At 53.1% G+C, this 23393-nt stretch overlaps 1 protein-coding gene across 3 annotated transcripts in view; it reads right to left on the reverse strand.

Moving 5' to 3' along the window:
- NFAM1 (NFAT activating protein with ITAM motif 1) overlaps window positions 1-23393 on the reverse strand; it is a 51762-nt gene that overhangs the window by 9724 nt on the left and 18645 nt on the right. Inside the window, exons 2-4 of one of the 3 annotated variants that reach the window (XM_023221836.2) lie at window positions 20634-20963; window positions 18656-18768; window positions 6848-6946 (exon numbers count right to left, since the gene is read on the reverse strand). In XM_023221836.2, the coding sequence (XP_023077604.1) occupies window positions 6848-6946; window positions 18656-18768; window positions 20634-20963 (542 nt within the window). The remainder of the gene's footprint in view (window positions 1-6847; window positions 6947-18655; window positions 18769-20633; window positions 20964-23393) is intronic. The other 2 variants (XM_023221839.2, XM_023221838.2) reach the window with 2 other exon arrangements.

The raw sequence follows: 23393 nt of genomic DNA on the forward strand, positions 1-23393 counted from the left end.
GCCAGGCGGGTGGGGGGTCTGAGTGCTGCTGCTGAAGGAGGATGCAGATCACATCCGGATGCCTCACATTTGCTACTGTCTCCCCTTCCCTGTGCTGGGCCCCGTGGACCCCCGGACACCGTGGGAGGTAAGAACAGGCTTCTGCCCATCATATAATAGGTGACCCCTGAGCACCTACTGTGTGCTGGGCGCCAGGAGGCTCCAGAGTGACAATAATCACAGTAAAAGGTGGCCATGAAGGCACTGGAGAGACTCAGAGGAGGAAGATAGGGAGGTTGGGATGGGACAGGAAAGAGGGGAGGTTGCAATTTTGAAAGGGAAGTCAGGAAAAGGCTGCACCGAAAGGTCCCATTAGGGCAGAGAGCTGAAAGAACGAGGGAGCGGGCCGGGCGTGGTGGCTCACGCCTGTAATCCCCAGCACTTTGGGAGGCTGAGGAGGGCAGATCACCTGAGGTCAGGAGTTCGAGACCAGCCCGGCCAACATGGTGAAACCCCGTCTTTACTAAAAATAGAAAAATTGGCTCGGTGTGGTGGTGGACGCCTGTAGTCCTAGCTACTTGGGAGGCTAAGGCAGGAGAATCGCTTGAACCCAGGAGGTGGAGGTTGCAGTGAGCCAAGATTGTGCCACTGCACTCCAGCCTGGGCAACAGAGCAAGACTCTGTCTCAAAATAAATAAATAAATAAATAAATGAAATAAATAAATAATGTTTTTCATGAGGTCTCACTATGTGGCCCAGCTGGTCTTGAACTCCTGGCTTCAAGTGCTCTTTCTACCACAACCTCCCGATTAGCTGGGATTACAGGTGCATACCACCACATCTGGTCCTTACTGATTTTTTTGGTCTGTTTTCTCAATTTTTAACAGAAGTTAGTTAAAATCTGCCAGTATGATTGTGGATTTGTCTATTTCTCCTTTTAATTATGTCAGTTCTTGCTTTTTATTCATGTGGAAGAGTGCTCATGGCATATTATGACATGGGAAAAAAAAAAAAAAGCTGTACTGCTTCAATTTGTTTTTTAAAAAACTTGACCTATTCTTTGGGAGGCCGAGGTGGGCGAATCTCACCTGAGGTCACGAGTTCAAGACCATCCTGGCCAATATGATGAAACCCCGTCTCTACTAAAAATACAAAAATTAGCCAGGCGTGGGGGTGCACGCCTGCAGTATCAGCTACTTGGGAGCCTGAGGCAGGAGAATCACTTGAACTCAGCAGGCAGAAGTTCAGTGAGCCGAGATCACGCCACTGCACTTCAGCCTGGGTGACAGAGTGAGACTCTGTCTCAAAATAAATAAAAATAAATAAAATGAATTTAAAAATAAAAGAAAAAGGCCGGGCGCGGTGGCTCAAGCCTGTAATCCCAGCACTTTGGGAGGCCGAGACGGGCAGATCACGAGGTCAGGAGATCGAGACCATCCTGGCTAACACGGTGAAACCCCGTCTCTACTAAAAAAAAATACAAAAAAACTAGCTGGGCGAGGTGGCGGGCGCCTGTAGTCCCAGCTACTCAGGAGGCTGAGGCAGGAGAATGGCGTAAACCCGGGAGGTGGAGCTTGCAGTGAGCTGAGATCCGGCCACTGCACTCCAGCCTGGGCGACAGAGCGAGACTCCATCTCAAAAAAAAAAAAGAAAAGAAAAGAAAAGAAAAAACTTGACATATTAAAAGCATGAATTCGGGGTGGGTCAGACAGACCCACCAAAACCCCCATCCAAGCCTTGTCCTTTTGCTTACTGGGTCTGCTACTTACACTTTCTGAGTCTTAGTTCCATAATCTGCAAAATAGGGTGAACAGTACAATACTGGTTTACAGCTTGCAAACATGCTATGATTTCTTCCATCCGAAATTCCCTGAGCCCGCATTCCCCTCCAGCTCCCTGCCCTTTCTCCACAGCACCTTAGAACAGAGTTCCTCCAGCGTTGACAGGGCCCTCTCACCTTCAGCCCCTCTCCCTCTCCTTTCTGTTTCTCTCTATAGGCTTGCAGCCCTCCTCTTCGCCAGAACCTTCCTTCTCAGGGTCACCATTGACTCCACATTGTTAAACCAATGGACGGTTCTCAGCCCTCACCTTCCCTGATGAATCAGCAGCATCGACACCCTTGAGCTCTCCCTCCTCCTAAACACACTTTCTTCACTTGCTTCCAGAACATTCCAGAACATTCCAGAACTCCTGATCCTCCCCTGCCTCACCACCACACCTCCTCAGTCCCTTTCATTTGTTCCTCTTCCAGAACCAGTGGAACCCTGAACTGTAAAGATTGGCGTAAAGGTTGGAGCCCATCTTGGGACCCTTTTTCTTCTTCACTCCCTTCGCTGGGTGATCTCATTTAGCCACAAGTTTCTGAAGACCATCTATATCCTGACAACTCCCAAGTTTATATTTCCAGCCCAGACATCTCCTCTGAACTCCAGAGTCAACCCCACTTGAATATCTAAACAGCATCTCTCTCAAACCAACTCAGATTTTTTTTTTTTTTTTTAAGACAGAGTCTTGCTCTTGTCGCCCAGGCTGGAGTGCAAAGGCACAATCTCGGCTCACTGCAACCTGTGCCTTCCAGGTTCAAGTGATTCTCTTGCCTCAGCCTCCTGAGTAGCTGGGATTACAGGTGCGCGCTACCACGCCTGGCTAGTTTTTGTATTTTTAGTAGAGATGGGGTTTCAACATGTTGGCTAGGCTGGTCTCGAACTCCTGACCTCAAAGGATCTGCCCACCTCGGCTTCCCGAAGTGCTAGGATTACAGGCCTGAGCCACTGCACCCAGCCAAAAAAAAAAAGTTTAATTAGTAAGGATCAATTATTAATCCTTAATGAATGAGAGTGCTCATTCAATAGTTTTGAATGTCTAATTATATTATGGCTATGTGGTGTTTTTTATTTTTACCTAATTCCACGGTGATCAGAGAGTACATTCTGTGTGGTTTTTAATCCTTTTGAATTTTTTGAGACTTGCTTTATGGCTCAGTTTATATTCTGTGTGCACTTGAAAATAACATGTACCATGCCTGGTTGAATGAGTATTCTATATATGTGAATTAGTTCAAGTTTGTTGATCATGTTGATAAAACATTCCATATCCTTATTTTTATTTATGTATTTATTTATTTTTTGAGACCGAGTTTCACTCTTGTTGTCCAGGCTGGAGTGCAGTGGCGCGATCTTGGTTCATTGCAACCTCTGCCTCCCGGGTTCAAGCATTATCCTGCCTCAACCTCCCGAATAGCTGGGATTAAAGGCATGCGCCACCATGCCCAGCTAATTATTTTGTATTTTTAGTAGAGATGGGGCTTCTCCATGTTGGTAACGTTGGTCTTGAACTCCCAACCTCAGGTGATCCACCCGGCTCACTCGGCCTTCTATATCCTTATTAATTTAAAATAATTTTTTAATGGGGTCTTGCTATGTTGCCAAGACTGGTCTCAAACTCCTGGGCTCAAGCAATCCTCCCACCTCGGCCGCCTGAGTAGCTGGGATTATAGGTGTGTGCCACCACACCACATTAAGCAAATCACATTTAAGTAACCAGTGAGGCAAGGAAGAATTCTTAATGGAAATTTTAAACTGAAAGATGATGAAAATGTGACATCAAAACTTGTGGGATGCAGCTAAAGCCCTATTAAAGGGAAATTCATGCTGTAAGTGCAGAAATTAGAAAAGAAGAAAGATAGGACATTATTTAAGTATCCACCCAAAGAAGGAAGAATACATTTATAAAAAACCTTCCCCGGAGACTGGGAAACAAGACAAGGATGCCTGCTATCATCACCTCTATTCACCATGGTTATATCAGAGACCTCAGGCAGTACAATAAAGTGAAAACAAAAATAAAGTATCAGGATTGGGCTGGGTGCGGTGACTCATGCCCGTAATCCCAGCACTTTGAGAGGTGGGAGGATCACTTGAGCCCAGGAACTCAAAACCAGCTGGGGCAATATAGTGAGACCTCTTCTCTATGAAAAATTTATAAATTAGCCGAGTGCGGTGTCTTACACCCATAGTCCCAGCCACCTGGGAGGCTGAGGTGGGAAGATCACTGGAGCCCAGGAGGTGGAGGTTGCAGTAAGCCGAGATCACACCACTGCACTCCAGCCTGAGTGACAGAGAAAGACCCTGTCTCAAAAAAATAAATAAATAAATAAAACAGGCCAGGTGTGGTGTCTCACGCCTGTAATCCCAGCAGTTTGGGAAGCCAAGGTGGGTGGATCACCTGAAGTCAGGAGTTCGAGACCAGTCTGGCCAACATGGCAAAACCCTGTCTCTACTAAAAATACAAAAAGTTTAGCCAGGTATGGTGGTGGTCGCCTGTAATCCCAGCTACTCAGGAGGCTGAGGCAGGAGAATCACTTGAATAGGGGAGACAGAGGTTACAGTGAGCTGAGATCGCACCATTGCACTCCAGCCTGGGCAACAAGAGCAAGACTCTGTCTAAAATAATAATAATAATAAATAAAAATAATAATAAATAAAATAATGAGGATTGGAAAGGAAAAAGTAAAACTTGCATTATTCATAGATGACATGACTAGGTTCATAGAAAATCCAAAGGAAGGCTGGGCGCGATGGCTCACGCCTGTAATCCCAGCACTTTGGGAGGCCAAGGCGGGTGGATCACAAGATCAGGAGATCGAGACCATCCTGGCTAACATGGTGAACCCCTGTCTCTACTAAAAATATAAAAAAATTAGCGAGGCATAGTGGCTGACGACTGTAGTCTCAGCTACTTGGGAGGCTGAGGCAGGAGACTGGTGTGAACCCGGGAGGCAGAGCTTCCAGTGAACTGAGATGATGCCACTGCACTCCAGCCTGGGCGATACAGCGAGACTCTGCCAAGAAAGAAAGAGAGAGAGAGAGAGAAGGAAGGAAGGAAGGAAGGAAGGAAGGAAGGAAGGAAGGAAGGAAGGAAGGAAAAAGAAAAGTAAAGAAAGTGAAAATGGGGACAACACCTTTACCCTAAAACCTTATCAAGAGGATTGATAAAATATAACAGGTGTAAAGTCCTACCATGATCCTGGCACATAGTAGCCACACAACAAATGGCTCTTGATATCATCATCATTGTTGTGACTGTCACTCTTCTCCACCCAGGCCCAACCTCAGCTGGTAGACCCTTATGTCAAGGGCTTAGCAAAGTTCTATGACCTCTACTCTCCAAGCTGCCTTGCAACCCTGCAGGCAGTTAGGTCTCTCCACCTCACTCCAGAGAAGTCGGCCTGAGTCCTAGAGACTTCGAAACCCAGGCAAAAAAGAAGCTCTGCTCAAAAGAGCTCTTCCATTAAAAATAATCTCACAGAAGGATATTTATTCGTGTGGAAAGATGTTCATGAGATGTTCATGAAAAAAAATAGCTGCATTACTCCAATTAAAAAAGAAGTATGTGTGAATGTGTCTGGGTTTCTTTGTATGTATTTATAGAAAAAATACTGGAAAATATATTAGTCAATGTTCCTAGTATTTATCCTGGAAGAAGATGGGATTAGGATGCTGGTTATTTTCTTCATATATATATATCTCTCTCACATATGTGTATGTTGGGGGAGAGGGAAAGTGAGAGCGACAGGGAGAGAGAGAAATATTTTCATCTAACAGTTGACACCAGAATCCCTGGTAGGGAAAATACCACTATGAGATGCTGGGAGACAGGAGAGAGTATGAGGGAGTCTCCGGCCGCATGCAAAGCCGTGGCTGACGGAAACTCCCCGGGATGGGGAAGCTGAAAGCCCTTTGAGAACCGTCACATTTCACTTGGGACTGTTGGCACTGCCCCACAGGGACATTTCCTTGGCCTCGCCGCTACCTGCCCCATCCTCAGCAGACAAGGCCATATCCTAGACATCCTCTGTGTGGCATTTTGTGGCGTTATTAGAGTGAGTCGATGTTGTAGGAACAGAAATGGCAGCACGTACGAGCAGAATCCAAGCGCCAACACAACCAGGGAGCGTGCACCTAGGGAGCGTGCACCTGGGGAACCTGCAGGGCCCCAGAAGGGCTGTGTGCCTTCCAGGCGTGGAGTGGGGAGCCCACCTGGTGGTGCCAGATCTCACGGCATGGGGACCCCAGCTGGCACTGGGTGGCATTTGTTCTTCACTTGCTCTACTTGGAGCATATGTTGCTTGTGGAGTTGAAAGGAACATAGCAAAAAGAGTGTTCCCAGCCCTCCCAGGCCCCAGCCACTGGGCAGAGGGCTGCATGCTGGCTGGTTGGCCGGGCTGGGGTGGCCTGGCCTCCTCGGCCCCTATGCTGCACCTACCGTCCACTTCCTGAAGATGCACCCACATCTCCAGGAAGATTGTTTTGGAAAATGCCTATGACACAGCAGAGAGTGGAACAAACAGGGTCCCAACGCGTGCCTCTGCTGTGACTGTGACCATGTAAGACAATGTCTGCATGTGCTAGGAGGGGAGGGAGAGCAAATAATTAAAAATCACTGATGTGTTAGGGGCGTGGGATGGCGCCTGACCTCTTCCTCTTTTTGTGATTTTTTGTTGTTTGTGCAATAAGAACAGGAGGAAGTGGTAACAGCTGTTTTGTCAGATGAAGGAGTTTCCTTCATTCCTCACCAACCTGTGCCCTCACTACCCCTTGTCCCAGAATGAGGGGCTGTGCCAAGGAGGGGAACAGGGTATGGAGGGCACCTGACATTCTTATGCCTTCCAGGGGCCCCGCACGTGTCATCTCTTTTCAGCTTCATAGAAATTCCATGAGGTGAGAATTGTCCCCGTTTTACAGATGAGGAACTTGAGGCTAGGAGAGGTCACACAGCCAGTACAAGACTGAGCCAGACAGACCCTGGTACAAGACAGACCCTGCCTCAGGCCTGAGAGAAGTGGAGAGAGTGGGGCGCCGGGACTCACTGTGTAGACGGATTCTGAAGGAGGCTGCTTGGGGCTGCTGGCAGATCTTGGATCTGAGCACTTCCTGGTGGGGTCCATCCCTGGACCCCGCATCTGCTTCTGTAGGGAGAAAGCAGTCAGGGCCAGGGAAGAGTGGCTCTCATCTTCCTCCTCGCACAGATCCCACCAGGGGAAAGGATGGCAGATTGTCATGAGGTCACACAGAGATTCGTCACTCAGTCCCTCCCACTCACCCTCTCCAGGGCAACATGGCAAATGCCTACAAGACCTGTATCAAGCCATTCCTGCACCTGGAGACACAGGAAATGGAAAAGGCCCACACGAGGTGTCCCTGGACAGAGCACCTGGCTGGTAGGGACACAAGCTACTGGGCCCAGTGCCAGTAGGGCAGGGCCCCAGGGACCGAGCCGGCAGCTGCGGGTGGGCCCCTAGTGGCGCCAGCCAGGTCCCGTGTCCAGTCCTGCTCTGCTGTCACTGGCTCTGGCCTTGAGAGAGACACTTCCCCTCTCTGGGCCTTGGTTTCTTTTTTAATTAATTAATTTATTATTATTATTATTACTATTTTGAGATGGAGTCTTGCTCTGTCGCCCAGGCTGGAGTGCAATGATGTGCTCAGCTTACTACAACCTCCACTTCCTGGGTTCAAGCGATTCTCCTGCTTCAGCCTCCCCAGTAGCTGGAAATATAGGCGCGTGCCACCATGCCTGGCTAATTTTTGTATTTTTAGTAGAGACGGGGCTTCACCATGTTGCCCCGAATGGTCTCGATCTCTTGACCTCGTGATCTGCCCACCTTGGCCCCCAAAGTGCTGGTATTACAGGTGTGAGCCACCATGCCCGGCCATGGGTCTTGGTTTCTTCAGCAATAACCCTCCTTTGTGAGATTGTTGCAAAGATACAAGGAGGGCACAGGGAGTCGGTGCCTGGTGCTTAGGAGGTGGTGCTTACAAGGCCCTTGGTCAACCAACACACACTTGATAGCACTGGCAAGCCAGGTAGTGTGAGGGGGTAGGCACCGTCCCTATCCTCTTGGAGTTTAGGGACCAGTGAAAAGATGGAGGATGAACCAGTAGTTTTGCCAAAACCTGGTATGTGGGTTGACCGCCAGGCACAGAGCCTCTGGCACATGAGGAGGAAACCAGTGCCCCACTGGGCAGAAGCGATATTGAAGGTGAAATCCCGAGGGCAAGAAGTTCATTTAGCAAGAGAGGGAGGAGGGAGCCCCAGGTAGAGGGAACAGCATGTGCCAAGGCCTGGAGGTCTCGAGGCACTTGGAGAAGATCAGCATAGGCTGGGCGCGGTGGCTCATGCCTATAATCCCAGCACTTTGGGACTCGGAGGCTGGGTCGGGTGGATCACCTGAGATCAGGAGTTTGAGACCAGCCTGGCCAATATGGCAAAACCCCATCTCTACTAAAAATATAAACGTTAGCCAGGTGTGGTGGTGTGCGCCTGTAATCCCAGCTACTCAGGAGGGTGAGGCAGGAGAATCGCTTGAACCCAGGGGGCAGAGGTTGCAGTGAGTCGAGATCACACCATTGCACTCCAGCCTGGGCGACAGAGCGAGATCCCGTCTCAAAAAAAAAAAACAAAACAAGAAATAAAAAAAATAAAAGAGAGAGAGAGAGAGCGGTCAGTGTGTGACCGGAGAGGGAATCCTGCCTGGGAGGTGCAGGCATGGCGTGGCAATGCAGTCTGTGTGAAGAGCATAGGAAACATCTGAGGACTGGAAGTGGGAACGCCAGGGTCAGAACTGTGCTGGAGAAAGCTCCCGCTGGTCACAGTAGAGGCTGGGTTGGGCCTGCTGGGAAGGTGAAGGCTGGGAGAGTCAGGAGGCGGTACAGGCGGCCCTCCAGAGGCAGAGGGAGATGGCCTGGACACCCCCCCTCATTGCAGGCACCACACTGCCACTGCTGACAGTAGAGCCACAACTGCCTCATCTCAGGGCAGAAGCTAATTAAAAACCCTGGCCTCCTGCCAAACCCCAGCCCATTTACTGCGGGATTAGCTGTTGAGAGCTACTTAACTCGCAGGCAGAAGCCGGCACCACCCCCAGTCACAGCTCATAATGGCTCAGAGCATGGAACCAGGTAGGGCTCTCAACACCTGACCTGCCTTCTCTCACACGCCCTCACCGCAGGTGAATCTTTCCACCCTCTCTGCTCTGTACATGAGGGCGTGAAGGCTGAGACAGGGCAGGTGACTTGCTGAGGCCCCGCAACCAGGAAGTGGCAGAGGCAAGATTTGATTTGAATCCAGATCTGTGTTTCACCAAGATATTGACGAGACAGGAGCCGGAGTTTTCACTGCTCTGCTTAGTTAGAACGCGTAAGCCTCACAGACACAGAGAAATGCTGGCGTCTGTGTAACACTTGATAATTTACGAAGTCTGCTGGGACTTGTCCTTATTTTCATTTAATTCTCATAACAGCCAGAGGAGGTGGACATGGAATAGCCCGTTTAACAGACAGGGGGTCAGGTGCGGTGGTTCACATCTGTAATCCCAGCACTTTGGGAAGCCAAGGTGGGCGGATCACTTGAGGTCAGGAGTTTGAGACCAGCCTGGCCAACATAGTGAAACCCCATCCCTACTAAAAATACAAAAATTAGCCATGTATGGTGCTGAGCGCCCGTAATCAATCCCAGCTACTCAGGAGGCTGAGGCAAGAGAATTGCTTAAACCTCAAGTGGAGGTGGAGGTTGCAGTTAGCTGAAATTGCGCCACTGCACTCCAGCCTGGACAAAAACAGTGAGACTCCATCTCCAAAACCAAACAAAACAAAAACAAAAACAGAAGGGGGAAGTTGAGGCTTGTCCAGCTGGTAAAAGGCTGTTCTTGGATCAAACCCAGATATGTGTCCTCAAATCCAGGGCCGCCTCCCCTGCACCACCTGCTTCTTGAGGGCACTGTCACAGTCAGAGGCTGTGGTCCACCCCAGTGCACCTCGGTGCCTCCTCTTGTCAAGGCAGCTGGGGACCTAGTGTTTGTCTCCTCGCTGAGCCGGCCGGCCTGGACACCGCCAGGGCTGAGGATGTGAGCTCATGGGCAGTGGCCCTCCCGGGAGGCTGACCTGGGCTCAGATCTTTGGACCTGCTGGAGCTCAGGTAGCTGTTGGTGTCTCTCCCCGGCCCTCCTATGCGCTGGACCTGGGCTGGGCACGGAGGACCCCCTGGTAAGCAAGACCCACGCCTGGCCTCGAGGCTCTGTTAGTGAGACTGATGGTGAGTTCCACTGCGGGGTCCCAGGAAGAAGCCCCAAGTCTGCAGGGGACTGAAGCAGACGTCTCAGGGCCATCTTGTGCTGTCTTTTGAAGACACGGGAGGAATTTCAAAGTTCTCCCAGTCCGAGAAAATGTCTTACGCATTGCGAACAGCTCGGGGGCAGGAGTGTCACAGACGCACTGAAGAATGGACAGTTAGAAAGGAGGAGATGAGCCACAGGCCGGCGCGGGTGGGTCCATGAAAGGCCAAATGCCATGATGTTTACCCGGAGGGCATTGTGGGCCACCAGGTCTGGGAAGTGGCCGCAGTTACATTGTATAAACCTCCCTCTGCTGCCACAGATGCGAGGTGGACTGCAGGTTGGGGCTGGCAAGTGGAAGAGGCAGGATCTCCAGGAGAGAGGCCTCCTGGGGGTGCTGGGGAGGCTGGGCCAGGGCAAGGGGTCCAGTGGAGCAGAGAGGGAGCCTTCTTTTATTTATTTATTTATTTTTTGACGGAGTCTCGCTCTGTCACCCAGGCTGGAGTGCAGCGGCGCGATCTCAGCTCACTGCAAGCTCCGCCTTCTGGGTTCACGCCATTCTCCTGCCTAAGCCTCCGGAGTAGCTGGGACCACAGGCGCCCGCCACCTCGCCCGGCTAATTTTTTTGTATTTTTGGTAGAGATGGGTTTTCACCGTGTGTTAGCCAGGATGGTAAGGGAGTCTTCTTGAAAACTCACGTTGTATTACGTGTGAGTTGTAGGGGATGGGGCTGCTTTGCTCCCTGCCCATCCCTGGCCATCCCTGCCCACCCCTGCCCACCAAGTGCTCTGTCCTCGGGGCCAACATTTGCCCTTTCAACTGTGATTTTCAGATGAATCTCTAGCGTGGGTTCTCACACTGTGCCCAGCTCTCTGTGGCCCAAGTCTCCCCTCCCTGCTAGATGGTGGTGGGACAGGGAGTCACCAGGCCTGGGCTGAGATCCAGCTCTGCACACCAGGGGTGCTGCCATTAGCAGCTCAGGAAGCCTGTTGGGCCTCAGTTTCCTCCTCTGTAAAATGGGAGCGATAATGTGGCTTTGCCACCTCACACCCTGGCCACTTCTGCCTTATATTCCAGGTCCTCACGGGCATTTATCCTGTCATTCCTTCCATAAGCACGCCCTGCGTGCCAGGCTCCCCCAGGCGCTGGGGACACTAAGTCCCCCCCACTGCAGGGGCTGTGCTTTGGCAGGACAGACAGCATAAAGACAGAAGCCAGCGTGTAACGGAAGCCAGGGCGTGCCAGCAGAGACCCATATTCCAGGAGAGGGTGATGGAGCCCTGAGTCTGGGACGCCTTGGAAGCCCCGGAGAAGGGGCTGGCTCTGGGACAGACTGAGTGCAGGGCTTGCTGAGGGACGGATGTGGGGAGACGGAAGAGCCTAGCACAACTCCAAGGCTTGGGCCTGGGCATCTGGAGCACATGTGCTGGGACGCAGAAGACTTGGGGACTGAGGAGCACTGCTCTGGACGCATGAGGTGGTGGCGCCCTCAGGCTCCCACGTGGGGCTGTGGACCGTGGTCTGGAGCTTTGGGAGGGATCTGAGCAGCAGCATCTGTGGACGGGGAATGCTGTCCGCAGAGCAGAGCTTTCACCGCAGGAGCACAGACAGAGAGCAGAAGGGCTCGGAGGAAGGGGCCCGGGATGTGCCAGAATTTAGATGTCACCAAGAAGGGGGTGACCCAGCAAAGCTGCCCATGGGGTGGGACAGAACCAGGAGGGCATGGCATACTGGAACCAAGAGGAGGAGTGTGCTGTGAGGTGGGAGGCCTGCTGTGTCCGACGCCATGAGAGGTTGAGGATGGGGACGGGCCAGCTGCCAGGGGCGCCTGCTCTGGGAAGACCACTTTGACCCCTCAAGCCAGGCAGGAGCCCCCAAACCTACTCTCATGGCAGAAATCATGGTGACCGCTGCCTTCTCGAGAGAGAGACCTCTCCTGGTACTCAAAGCGCCTCAGACCCACACACCCCTCTGTGCCTTCTACAGCCCCATGACACAGCTCCTCTGTTTGGCATCCCCACTGGGGAAACTGAAGCCCAGAGCACCCAGCCCCAGCTTGCAGAAACTGGTAAGTGGCAGAACTGCAACTGAACAAAGGCCCGAGTCTGTGCTTTTAAGCCCTGCTGATTCCTACTTACTTTCTGCCAGAACAGGTCATGACAGCATAACAGCTGATCTCCCCAGCTGACTGAGAGTTTAGCTTGCTGTGTTCCCAGCCTCTGTACAGGGCCTGACACATAGTAGGTACTCAGCTCACATCAATTTAAGGAATGAATGAATGAATTTTTTGTTTGTTTGAGACAGAGTCTTGCTCTGTCGCCCAGGCTGGATTGCAATGGCGCGATCTCGGCTCACTGCAACCTCCGCCTCCCAGACTCAAGCGATTCTTGTGCCTCAGTCTCCTGAGTAGCTGGGATTATAGACATGCGCTACTGCACCCAGGTCATTTTTGTATTTTTAGTAGAGTTAGGGGTTTGCCATGCTGGTCAGGCTGGTCTTGAACTCCTGACTTCAGGCAATCAGCCCACCTGGGCCCCCCAAACTGCTGGGATTACAGGCATGAGCCACTGCACCCAGCCTGAATGAATGCATTTAATGACAGGTGTGAAAGGGCACCATAAATGGTAAGCCTTCAGCAGATGTTTATTGAGGGTCTACCATGTGGGGGGCCCTGTGCTAGAGGCTGGGGCTTGGGTAGGTAACAGGCTGAGAGGTACCTGGCCTCACAGAGCTGGCCTTGAGGAAGAAACGGAGTAAGCTCAGGGGACCTGCAGATGATGAGGGCAGAGGCAAGGGAGGTGTCAGGGAAGAGAGCCATGGGGTCAGGGAGGGCCTCTCTGAGCTGGGGACATGGGAGCTGGGTCCAGAAAGCAAAGGAGGAGACCTCTGGGAGGCATCCCAGGTGCTGGAACACAGAGAACAAGGAGGGCCTGGGAGGCCTCTGCTGTTGAAGGGCCTGCGGGCAGGGCTGACTGTGCCACCTGCGGGTCATCCATTCCTGGCTCCACCCCCATCCCTCCCGCCCCAGCTCCTCCGGGCAGACTTAATGCATCTTCAGTTCTTGCCACCTTCCAGCTCTCATCTTCCCGGGGGGTGTGAGCTCCATGCCCTTCTTGCCTGGCCTTTGCAGAATTCAGGTGCAGGCACTGCCCCTGGGAGGCAATGCCATTCTTCTAGACTCACCCCAGTGGGTTCGCACACTCTGCTCTGTCTTTGTCCTCACTGTCCCCAAAGCTGCCAGCTGCGGTTTGGGTCCACGCTGCGCCACTTCTGGTTGGTAGTCTCCAGCTTCAATTCATTTATCCACCACCGCAGGTGCTCCTGGGCCCTCTGTGCCTGGAGGGAACCTCTTTCTCCTGGACTGTCTCCATACCCCATCCTGCCACTGCCATCGGGGCATCAACAGTGAACCTGGGGCTCCCAGGGCTGCTTTAGCAATGCAAACACAGCAGCTGCTCTGGCCTCCGGGTTCTCTTTCCCTACCAGCCCAGGCTCTCACATCAGCTGTCCTCCCCAGGTACAGAGGGTGTGTGGGCAGCAGGAAGCTTTTATTGTGTGTCAGGCACCCAACTGGTGCCTCAGAAGTGCTCTCCTGCAGACCACCTGAGGTCAGGAGTTTGAAAACAGCCTGGCCAACATGGTGAAACCCTGTCTCTACTAAAAATACAAAATTAGCCGAGCGTGGTGTCACACGTCTGTAATCCTAGCTACCTGGGAGGTTGAGACAGGAGAATCACTTGAATCTGAGAGACAGAGGTTGCAGTGAGTCGAGATTGCACCATCTCATTCCAGCCTAGGCAACGTGAAACTCCATTTCAAAAAAAAACGTGGAATCTCCTTCCACGTTCACTTGGTGGGCAGGATCTATCCTTATACCCATTTCTAGAGGAAGAAACTGAGGCTCAGAGAGGGTCCAAACTTGACAGGAGGACTTGCTTTCACCCTGTTGGCACTTAGCCTAGTGACGGCACACACGAGACACTTTGCAGACATTCCTGGAAGCACAGGGAGGGTGGTGAGAGGAGGAGGAGGGAGAGGAAGGCAGGAGTCACTGAGGCCATCCTGGATGGGAGGGAGCTGGGACCAGAATTCAAGGCCAGGGCTCTGAGCTTTGCTCCCTGCTTTACTGATACTGTGATCCAGTCCCTATGGTCCGGTCCCATCTTTGTAGGGCAGGAGCTGGAGTTGCTCAGCAAGTGGGGGGCTCAGGGTTAAGATCTCACTTGGCCCCACTCTGCCCCTTGCCCACTGTGCTTCGTGTACACAGAGGGCACTTGTACGGGTCACTCCTGTAAGCCTGGGTGGGGGTCTGCAGGCGGGGGGAGTCCCTCATCACCTGTGCCTGAAGCCCAGTTTCTGTGTCCACGCCCCAGCTCCTCCCCTGGCCTCGTTTTGAGTGCCTGGGGGCTGCTCAGTAGTGAATAAATCGAGAGATACCCTACTTGCTATCATCATGGGAAAAGCAGAAGGAGGGAGGGAGGGAATATATTGAGGGCGAGAGTCAGGGGTGTGCAAGAAAGGCCCAGGCTGGGCACATGGCAGTTGCACACACGTGCTGACTTGGGGAGGGAGGCGGCCTGAAGCCGGCGGGTCTCCATCCTAACCCTGGGTTCATGGAAGCCGAAGGAAGTGTTTCCCACCCGTCTTGAGTCTTCCCGGCTCAGCTCGTCCCTCTGGCTGGGCTGGAGTCAAGGCCAAGCACAGAGCCCTCCTGGACTTCACAGTGGCACCCAGGGCCTGTGGCTCACTTCAGCCTGAAGCTCCTTAACAGGGCAGCGTCAGAGTAGGAACATTCACGCCAGTGTCAGACCCACAGGAAGGAGGGGAGCCAGCTTCACGGCTGAGACCCTGACTTAGACACCGGCTCACGGAAGGCAGGAAATGCAGCCCCCAGGGCTCCTGGGGGTGAAAGGGGCCAAGCTCATGCTCTTTTAGCACCTCAGAGCCTTCTTGGAAAAGCAATGACACCCCCAGCCTTAAGACAAGGATGGGAAACTAAGGCCTGCCACTTGCTCTGGCTCAGTCACACTCTGACCTTCAGCTTCCTCGCCTGCTCTTCCAGTCCACAGCTCACCTGACACCTGCCCAGCAGGCCCAGATCCAAACACCCCCAGGCTCAGGCCTTCTCCTGGAGGGAACAGAGCAAACCGTCCCCGAGTCCCTCTGGGTCTGCTTCTAGCCTTTCACCCGCTTTGCTCACCACTTCCCTGAGGCCACCCTGGCCCCAGCTCCTGTCACCTCTGCCTGGACTTTGCAGTAGCTCCTCACCGGGTGTCCCTCACGCAGACAGAGCGTCCATCAGAATCTAGGTCTGATCCCACCCCCTCCCTTGTCTCACATAGAGTAAGGGCTAAGGTCCTTTCAGTGCCCCCTACCTGGGTGCATCTCCTTCCACTTCCTATTCCTCTACGTTCCGTGAGCTCAGGCTACACCAGCCACATGGGCCCCCCTGCAGCTCCTGGAACACCCCACGCCTGCTCCTGCCTCAGAGCACCTGTTCTCCCGCTGGACAAGCCCAGCCCTGATGTGCAACTGCCTCCTTCATTCCAGGCACTTCTCCATTCCCATACTGACCCCCCTTCACATTGCTGGGTTCCCCCCAACACTTATCGCATCTGAGATATACGACCTACCCACTGGGTGGTTCATCGTCTGTCTCGCCTCAACAGGAATATCAATTTAATGAAAACAGATTTCCTTTCTTTTATTTTTCCTTTTTTCCTTTTTTTTTTTTTTAAGACAGAGTCTTACTCTGTCACCCAGGCTAGAGTGCAGTGGTACGATCTCAGCTCACCGCACGCTCTGCCTCCCAGGTTCAGGCAATTATCTTGCCTCAGCCTTCTAAGTAAGTGGGACTACAAGCGCATGACCACCACACCTGGCTAATTTTTTTTTTATTTTTAGTAGAGACGGGGTTTCACCGTGTTAGCCAGGATGGTCTCGATCTCCTGACCTTGTGATCTGCCTGCCTCGGCCTCCCAAAGTGCTGGGATTAGAGACGTGAGCCACCGCACCCAGCCCTTCCTTTTTTTTTTTTTTTTTTTTTTTAAGATGGAGACTTGCTCTGTCGCCCAGGGGCTAGAGTGCAGTGGTGCTATCTCAACTCACTGCAATCTCTGCCTCCTGGGTTCAAGCTGTTCTCCTGCCTCAGTCTCCCGAGTAGCTGGGATGACAGGCACGCACCACGATGCCCAGCTAATTTTTATATTTTCAGTAGAGACGGGGTTTTGCTATGTTGGCCAAGCTAGTCTTGAACTCCTGGCCTCAGGTGATCCACCTGCCTTGGCCTCCCAAAGTGCTGGGATTACAGGCATGAGCCACTGCACCTAGCCCCCTTCCTTCCTTCCTTCCTTCCTTCCTTCCTTCCTTCTTCCCTCCCTCCCTCCCTCCCTTCCTTCCTTCTTCCCTCCCTCCCTCCCTCCCTTCCTTCCTTCCTTCTTTTTTTCTTTCTTTTTTTTGAGACAGAGTCTCGCTCTGTCGCCCAGGCTGGAGTACACTGACGCGATCTCAGCTCACTGCAACCTCCGCCTCCCGAGTTCAAGCGATTCTCCCACTTCAGCCTCCCAAGTAGCTGGGATTACAGGTGCCCATCACCACGCCTGGCTAATGTTTTTGTATTTTTAGTAGAGACAGGGTTTCACCACGTGAGTCAGGCTGATCTCCAACTCCTGACCTCAGGTGAACCACCCACCTTGACCTCCCAAAGTGCTGGGGTTACAGGCATGAGCCACCACATCCACCTGGCCTCTTTCTTTATTGAGTCTCCCTCTGTCGCTCAGGCTGGAGTGCAGCAGTGTGATCACAGCTCATTGCAGTTTCGACCTCCTGGGCTCAAGTGATCCTTCCACCTCAGCCTTCCAAGTAGCCAGGACCACAGGTGCACGCCACCATACCTGGCTAATTTTTAAAAATGTTTTGTAGAGATGGGGTCTATGTTACCCACGCTGATATTGAACTCTTAAGCTCAGAAAATCCTTCTGGCTCAGTCTTCTACAGTGCTGGAATTACAGGTGTCAGCCACCATACCTGGCAGACAGAGATTTCTCTTTTTTTTTTTGTTTGAGACTTAGTCTTGCTCTGTTACCCAGGCTGAAGTACAGTACAGTAATCTCACCACAACCTCTGCCTCCCAGGTTCAAGCAATTCTCCTGCCTCTGCCTCTGAGATTACAGGCACCTGCCAACACACCCAGCTAATTTTTGTATTTTTAGTAGAGACGGGAGTTTGCCATGCTGGCCAGGCTGGTCTCGAACTCCTGACCTCAAGTGATCCGCCCACCTTGGCCTCCAAAGTGCTGAGATTACAGGCATGAGCCACCGCGCTCGGCCTCAGACAGACATTTCTTGATTTCAGTTTGGTCATTGCTGTATCCCTGGTGCCTAGAACAGGGCTTGGAATATTGTAGGTGTTCAGTGCTTGTTGAATGAATGAACACATAAACTCCGGTGGAAGAGGGCTCTTCTCTGGGTGTGGGTAGGGTCTCGGCCTTTGGATGCAGGGGCTGAGCCTTTTTTGACCCAGGGAAACCCTGGTGATGGTGCCAGTGCTCTCCCCTCACACCCAGGGCTGTCGCTGACTCAGCTGCCCCTAGGCTTGGCCCCAAAGGTCCCCAGAGGGTGGAGCAGTAGCCTGAGCTGCTAACAGCAGCCTCTGAGGAGCCCTGACCCATCACCTTTGCACCCTGAGCCTGGGAGAACCTGGTACCCGCTGGGCACTGCATCCTTTCACCTAGCAGGTTGCCTGAGCACCGCCATGTGCTGGGCATGGAGCCCCTGAACAAGACTGCCTCGGCCTCTGGCCTCCTGGCACTTGCTGCCAGGCAGGGAGGGTGGGCCGGCATCGAACAGGAACCCATAGGGCTGGGAGATGATAAGCATGAGGGGATCCCCAGCAGAGAGGCTCTCTCCCCAGGCAGGTGCCACCCACAGTGTGAGCAGGAACTGTCCAGGTGAGGAGACGGACCAAGCCGCCCCATCCTGCACTCTAGCCCTGACTGCTGTACACTTAACTATGCGACCCTGGGCAAATTACAACATCTGTGAGCTTGACCTTCCAGAGCTGTGAAATGGGACAAAACCTCCTCAGGGAACTATGGTGGAGGGTGTGTGGGAGGGGGTTTGGGAGCGTGTGTGGGAGGGCGAGTGGGAGAGCACCTGTGCGAGTGGCTATTGGTAGCCCCTTCATCCCTTCCAGCTTGCTGGGATCAAGAAAACCTGAGCAGGGATTCCCTAATCTGCCAAGCTAGAAATGGTAGGCAGGAGGGCCTGCGGCCTTCCCCAAGTTCTCAGAGGGACCCAGGACTGGGGAAAGCCTGCAGAGCCCTGGCTTCTTGCAACGAGATCAAAAGGCGCCCCGCGGCAGCACAGGGAACGGCACAGGAGGGGTGCCCCCAGCCCCAGTGCAAGGGGCCATGAGGGCCACCTGTTAAAGATGTGGATGTGCCCTCACCAGGGCCCACCAAACGCCCTGCAGAGGGCAGGCAGGCAGCCCGCCTGCCCCCGGGAAGCACCCCCAGTCCGTGGTGTGTCGGGTGGAGGGGCTGCGTGGCTGTGAGCATTGATCCCGTACCTTCTTCCAGAGTAGCAGGGCCGTGCCCACAACACTCAGGACACTCAGGAGGCCAGTGAAGCCAAAGAGCAGGAGCTTCTGGGGGCTCTGCGGGGGCTCTCGGTACCCTGCGTCTAGGAGAAAGGGCAAGGGAGCAGGGGGGTCAGTGACCCAGGAGAAAGCAGGGCACACACACATGATGTTCTCCCTTACTCAGGACCCTGTTTTCAATGCTCCCCGGCTGACACACTCCACACCCCACTAGGCCCCCTGGGAGCCAGGCCTCAGGACTTCATTGTCGCCCTCGCTCCTTTTCATGTTCACTGCCTTGATTCTCTGTAAGGACAGGAACCACCACATTTGCTCTTCTGGTGCCCCTGCCCCAGTGACCTGGTTCCCCTGAAGGCTGCTTGTAGGGTCCTGAGCGAGATGTCTCTCCTCTCATGGCCTCTTGTTTTCCCTGTGGGAGGTGGTGATAATATGGGTGGATGTGGCTAGGGCTGAAGGAGACGGGTTTATACTGGGACTGACAGGGGGCTACACCCAGGCTAGGTGAGCCCCAGACCTCCCCCACCACCAAGCCATCCCCCGGTCCCTCCTGCTGGCATTCATTTCTCTTTCCCCTCACCCCATCCATCCATCCATCTGGCTGGCAAAAACACACGGAGTGCCAACCACGTGCCAGGCACATGAGCATGATTTCGCCAACACTGCCTATCGTCAGCCATCAGCCCATATGGGCACAATCTCCTTCAACCTCATCCAAGTCCTTGGAAGGCAGAGGATCATCACGAAGACCACGCCCCAGATCACACAGGGCAAGCAGCAGGACAGAGGTTCAAACCCAGTTCTACGGAATCCCGAAGCCCCCAGCTCACAGAGGTAGGTCAGAGAATCAGGGCTCTGGTGATGGGCTCACTCAGCACTTTTGGGATCATCACTCCTTTGAGAATGTGATGAAAACTGGCTGGGTGCGGTGGCTCACGCCTGTAATTCCAACACTTTTGGAGGCCGAGGCGGGCGGATCACTTGAGGTCAGGAGTTCGAGACCAGCCTGGCCAACATGGCGAAACCCTGTCTCTGCTAAAAACACAAAAATTAGCCAGATGTGGTGGTGCACACCTGTAATCCCAGGTACTTGGGAGGCCGAGGCATGAGAATCGCTTGAACCCGGGAGGCAGAGATTGCAGTGAGCCAAGATTGCACCACTGCACTTCAGCCTGGGCAACTCCGTCTCAAAAAAAAAAAAAAAAAAAAAAAAACAGAGAGAATGTGATGAAAACTAAAAATCTGCCCCTGGAAAGGTGTATTATGCATTAGCCAAGTGCTCACATAAACGAGGCCTCCACAAATACATACATGCACATACTGAGTTCTGCAGAAGTTCCCCCACCATGATGCCCATGGCACACTGAGACCAAGGGTCCAAGTGAGCTCTTTCAGGTCACCTGCCGGCGGCGTTTAGGGGCAGATGTACATGCCAGGCCCTGCCCTTTCCACACCCAGGTGGAGCCCTGGCACAGCCACAGGCCGCAGCTCCCTGAAGTGTCTCTGCCTGCTTTGCCAGTGCTGGCAGACAAGGCAAACCATTATTCTCTATTTCCTCTCCTCTTTTTTTTTTTTTTTTTTGAGGGGGGGTTTTGCTCTTGTCACCCAGGCTGGAGTGCAATGGTGCAATCTAGGCTCACTGCAACTTCCCATGCCGGGTTCAAGCGATTCTCATGCCTCAGCCTCCTGAATAGCTGGGATTACAGGTGCCCGCCACCACACCCAGCTAATTTTTGTGTTTTTAGTAGAGACGGGGTTTCACCATGTTGGCCAGGCTGGTCTCGAACTCCTGACTTCAGGTGGTCCACCTGCCTCGGCCTCCCAAAGTGCTGGGATTACAGGTGTGAGCCACCGCGCCTGGCCCCATTCTCTATTTCCGATCTGGAGTCCCAAACTGCCGGTTGAAACCTCTAGGTCCTTTGCCCCAGGAGAGCCACAGAGGAAACCTCACCTCTGACCAGGATGAAGGTGCCACTGCCGCTCACCGTGGCGTGTGGCCAGTGGACAGAGCAGTAGTAGGTGCCAGTGGCTGACGCACCCGGCAACACAAGGATGACCTGGCAGTCCAGGGTGCGGGTCTTGTTCTCTGTGCCCCGTACAGGGTGGCAGTAGGTCGGCTTCTCAGGGCTCCTGTGTCCCTGGAGATCTTCATGAAAGTAGCTGACTGTGAAAACCTTGAATTGGGGGGTGTACGGGTAGGTGATCCTGCAGCTGAAGGAGACAGATGTGTTGGCCAGGGAGGCCGTGATGGGCAGGCCGGTGTGGGTTACTGACTGTCCTCCTGGAGGGGAAGCAAAGGGAGAGAGCGACAGGTCACTTGAGGCTGCCTCAGTCCCACCCACTTGCCTGTTAAGTGGGTGGCTCACGCCTGTAATTCCAACACTTTGGGAGGCTGAAGCAGGCGGATCCCCTGAGGTCAGGAGTTCCAGACTAGCCTGGCCAACATGGTGAACCCCATCTCTACTAAAAATACAAAAATTAGCCAGGCTAATTTTTTTACGCCCATAATCCCAAAACTTTGGGAGGCTAGGGTGGGCTGATCACCTGAGGTCAGGAGTTCGAGATCAGCCTGGCCAACATGGCAAAACCAGTCTCTATTAAAAATACAAAGATTAGCCAGGCATGGTAGTGTATGCCTGTAATCCCAGCTACTTGGAAGACTGAGGCAGGATAATTGGTTGAACCTGGGAGGCCGAGGTTGCAGTGAGCAGAGATCGTGCCACTGCACTCCAGCCTGGGCAACAAGAGCAAGAGTCCATCTAAAAAAAAAAAAAAAAAAAAAAAAAAAAAAAGACAAGTCTCTTGCCTCCTGTGCACTGACCTCTGCAGGTGCAGCCAGCCCCTGCCTCTCTTGCACTTGCTGTGTGCCGGAGTTGTGCCAAGCATATCACACACACCACTCTACCTCTCCTAATACACCCCAAGGCAAAGTGAGAGCCCCTGTTTTATAAAGAGGAAGAGTCTGAGGGTCAGGGAGTTGAAGCACTTAGCTCTGGATCCCTCAGCAGGTAGAGAGTAGAGCTACAATCCCATCCAGGGCTGGGGGACACCAGAGCCTGCACTCCCAACCCCTCTTCTTCCCAAATGTCAAGAGGCCACCTGGGATCCAAGCACAGGCCTGAGAAGAGAGAAAGCTGGTGATGGATGAGAAATAAAGAAGGAGGCAGGAAAACAAAATAAAGAAACCCAAGCGTTTCCTGGTGGTAGACAGAGAGGGAGGCAGGTCTGCCCACAGTTCTCCCTGTGCCAAAGTAAGGAGGCAAGCAGGCGGTGGGAGACACAAACCTCTCCTGGACTCTGGGTTCGGAGAGGATTTGTCAGCTTTTTATATAGTATAACAGGCAACATCCTAACAGCGGTTTTTCCAACAACACAGAGGTGCTCCACGTGGGGCCGTTTCGGCTGTGATCATGATGTCAATGACTATGACAAAGCCAATTTTGCAGGAGCCACCCCTCCCCCCCACTCATCAGCGGCACCTCAGAAAACAGTTTGAAAATGCTCAAAGCAGCAGCCCTGCCTGGGGGGCCTCTAACCCCTGTTGCGGGCATCTAAGATGCTGTTTGGATCCTGGGCTGGGGGCAGCAGCCATCCCCTGCCCCAGACTTCAGCTGCGTAGGCCCCTGGGTTTTAGCACTCCTGGGTTCTCCAGGCCCCTCCTTCTCTAGCAGCTGAGCAGCAGACAGTTCTAAATTGAGGTCGGCAGCCAGCAGCCAAGAACATGCAGGCCGGGTTGTTAATCCGGAGAAGATCGTGTGTTTGAGATGCTCAGAGGAGCCGCAAGATTTATTTTGTTGGGGAAAGTGAGGCGTGGACTCCGCCTGTGGTGTGGAGCTGGAGTGAGGCCAGGCTGATCTCTTCCCAGGTCTCTTCAGTTCAGCTGTGAGCCACAGCTCTGGGAAGGGGGTCCCAAAGGGAGGCCAGCCTTCTGGAAGATGCGGGAACAGAGATGGAGTTGGCCCTGAGCTTCAGTTAATCTCTCAAAACTCCAGCTGCGCTGATATTTTGAGCTTCCTGTTGAGCCACTAAAGAGACACCCCTAGGCTGGGCGGGATGGCTCATGCCTGTAATCCCAGCACTTTGAGAGGCCGAGGTGGGTGCATTGCTTGAGGCCAGGAGTTCGAGACCAGCCTGGCTAACATGGTGAAACCCTGCCTCTACTAAAAATACACACACACACACACACACACACAAAAACATCGAGAGCTGCGGTGGCTCAGGCCTGTTGTCCTGTTGCATAAGGAGGCAAGGCCAGGCACTCGAGACCAGCCTGGACAACACAGAAAGCCCTCATTTGTATAACAACAACAACAACAAAAATTTGGCCAGGCCTGGTGGCTCATGCCCATAATCCCAGCACTTTGGGAAGCCAAGGTGGGCAGATCTCTTGGGGTCAGGAGTTTGAGACCAGCCTGGCCAACGTGGCGAAACCCCGTCTCTGCTAAAAATACAAAAACTGGGCTGGGCGCGGTGGCTCACGCCTGTAATCCCAGCACTTTGGAAGGCCGAGGCAGGCGGATCACAAGGTCAGGAGATCGAGACCATCCTGGCTAACACGGTGAAACCCCGTCTCTACTAAAAAATACAAAAAAAAAAAAAACTAGCCGGGCAAGGTGGCGAGCGCCTGTAGTCCCAGCTACTCGGGAGGCTGAGGCAGGAGAATGGCGTGAACCCGGAAGGCGGAGCTTGCAGTGAGCTGAGATCCGGCCAC

This window comes from Piliocolobus tephrosceles, chromosome 19 (assembly GCF_002776525.5).
Source record: "Piliocolobus tephrosceles isolate RC106 chromosome 19, ASM277652v3, whole genome shotgun sequence".
Lineage (NCBI taxonomy): Eukaryota > Metazoa > Chordata > Mammalia > Primates > Cercopithecidae > Piliocolobus > Piliocolobus tephrosceles.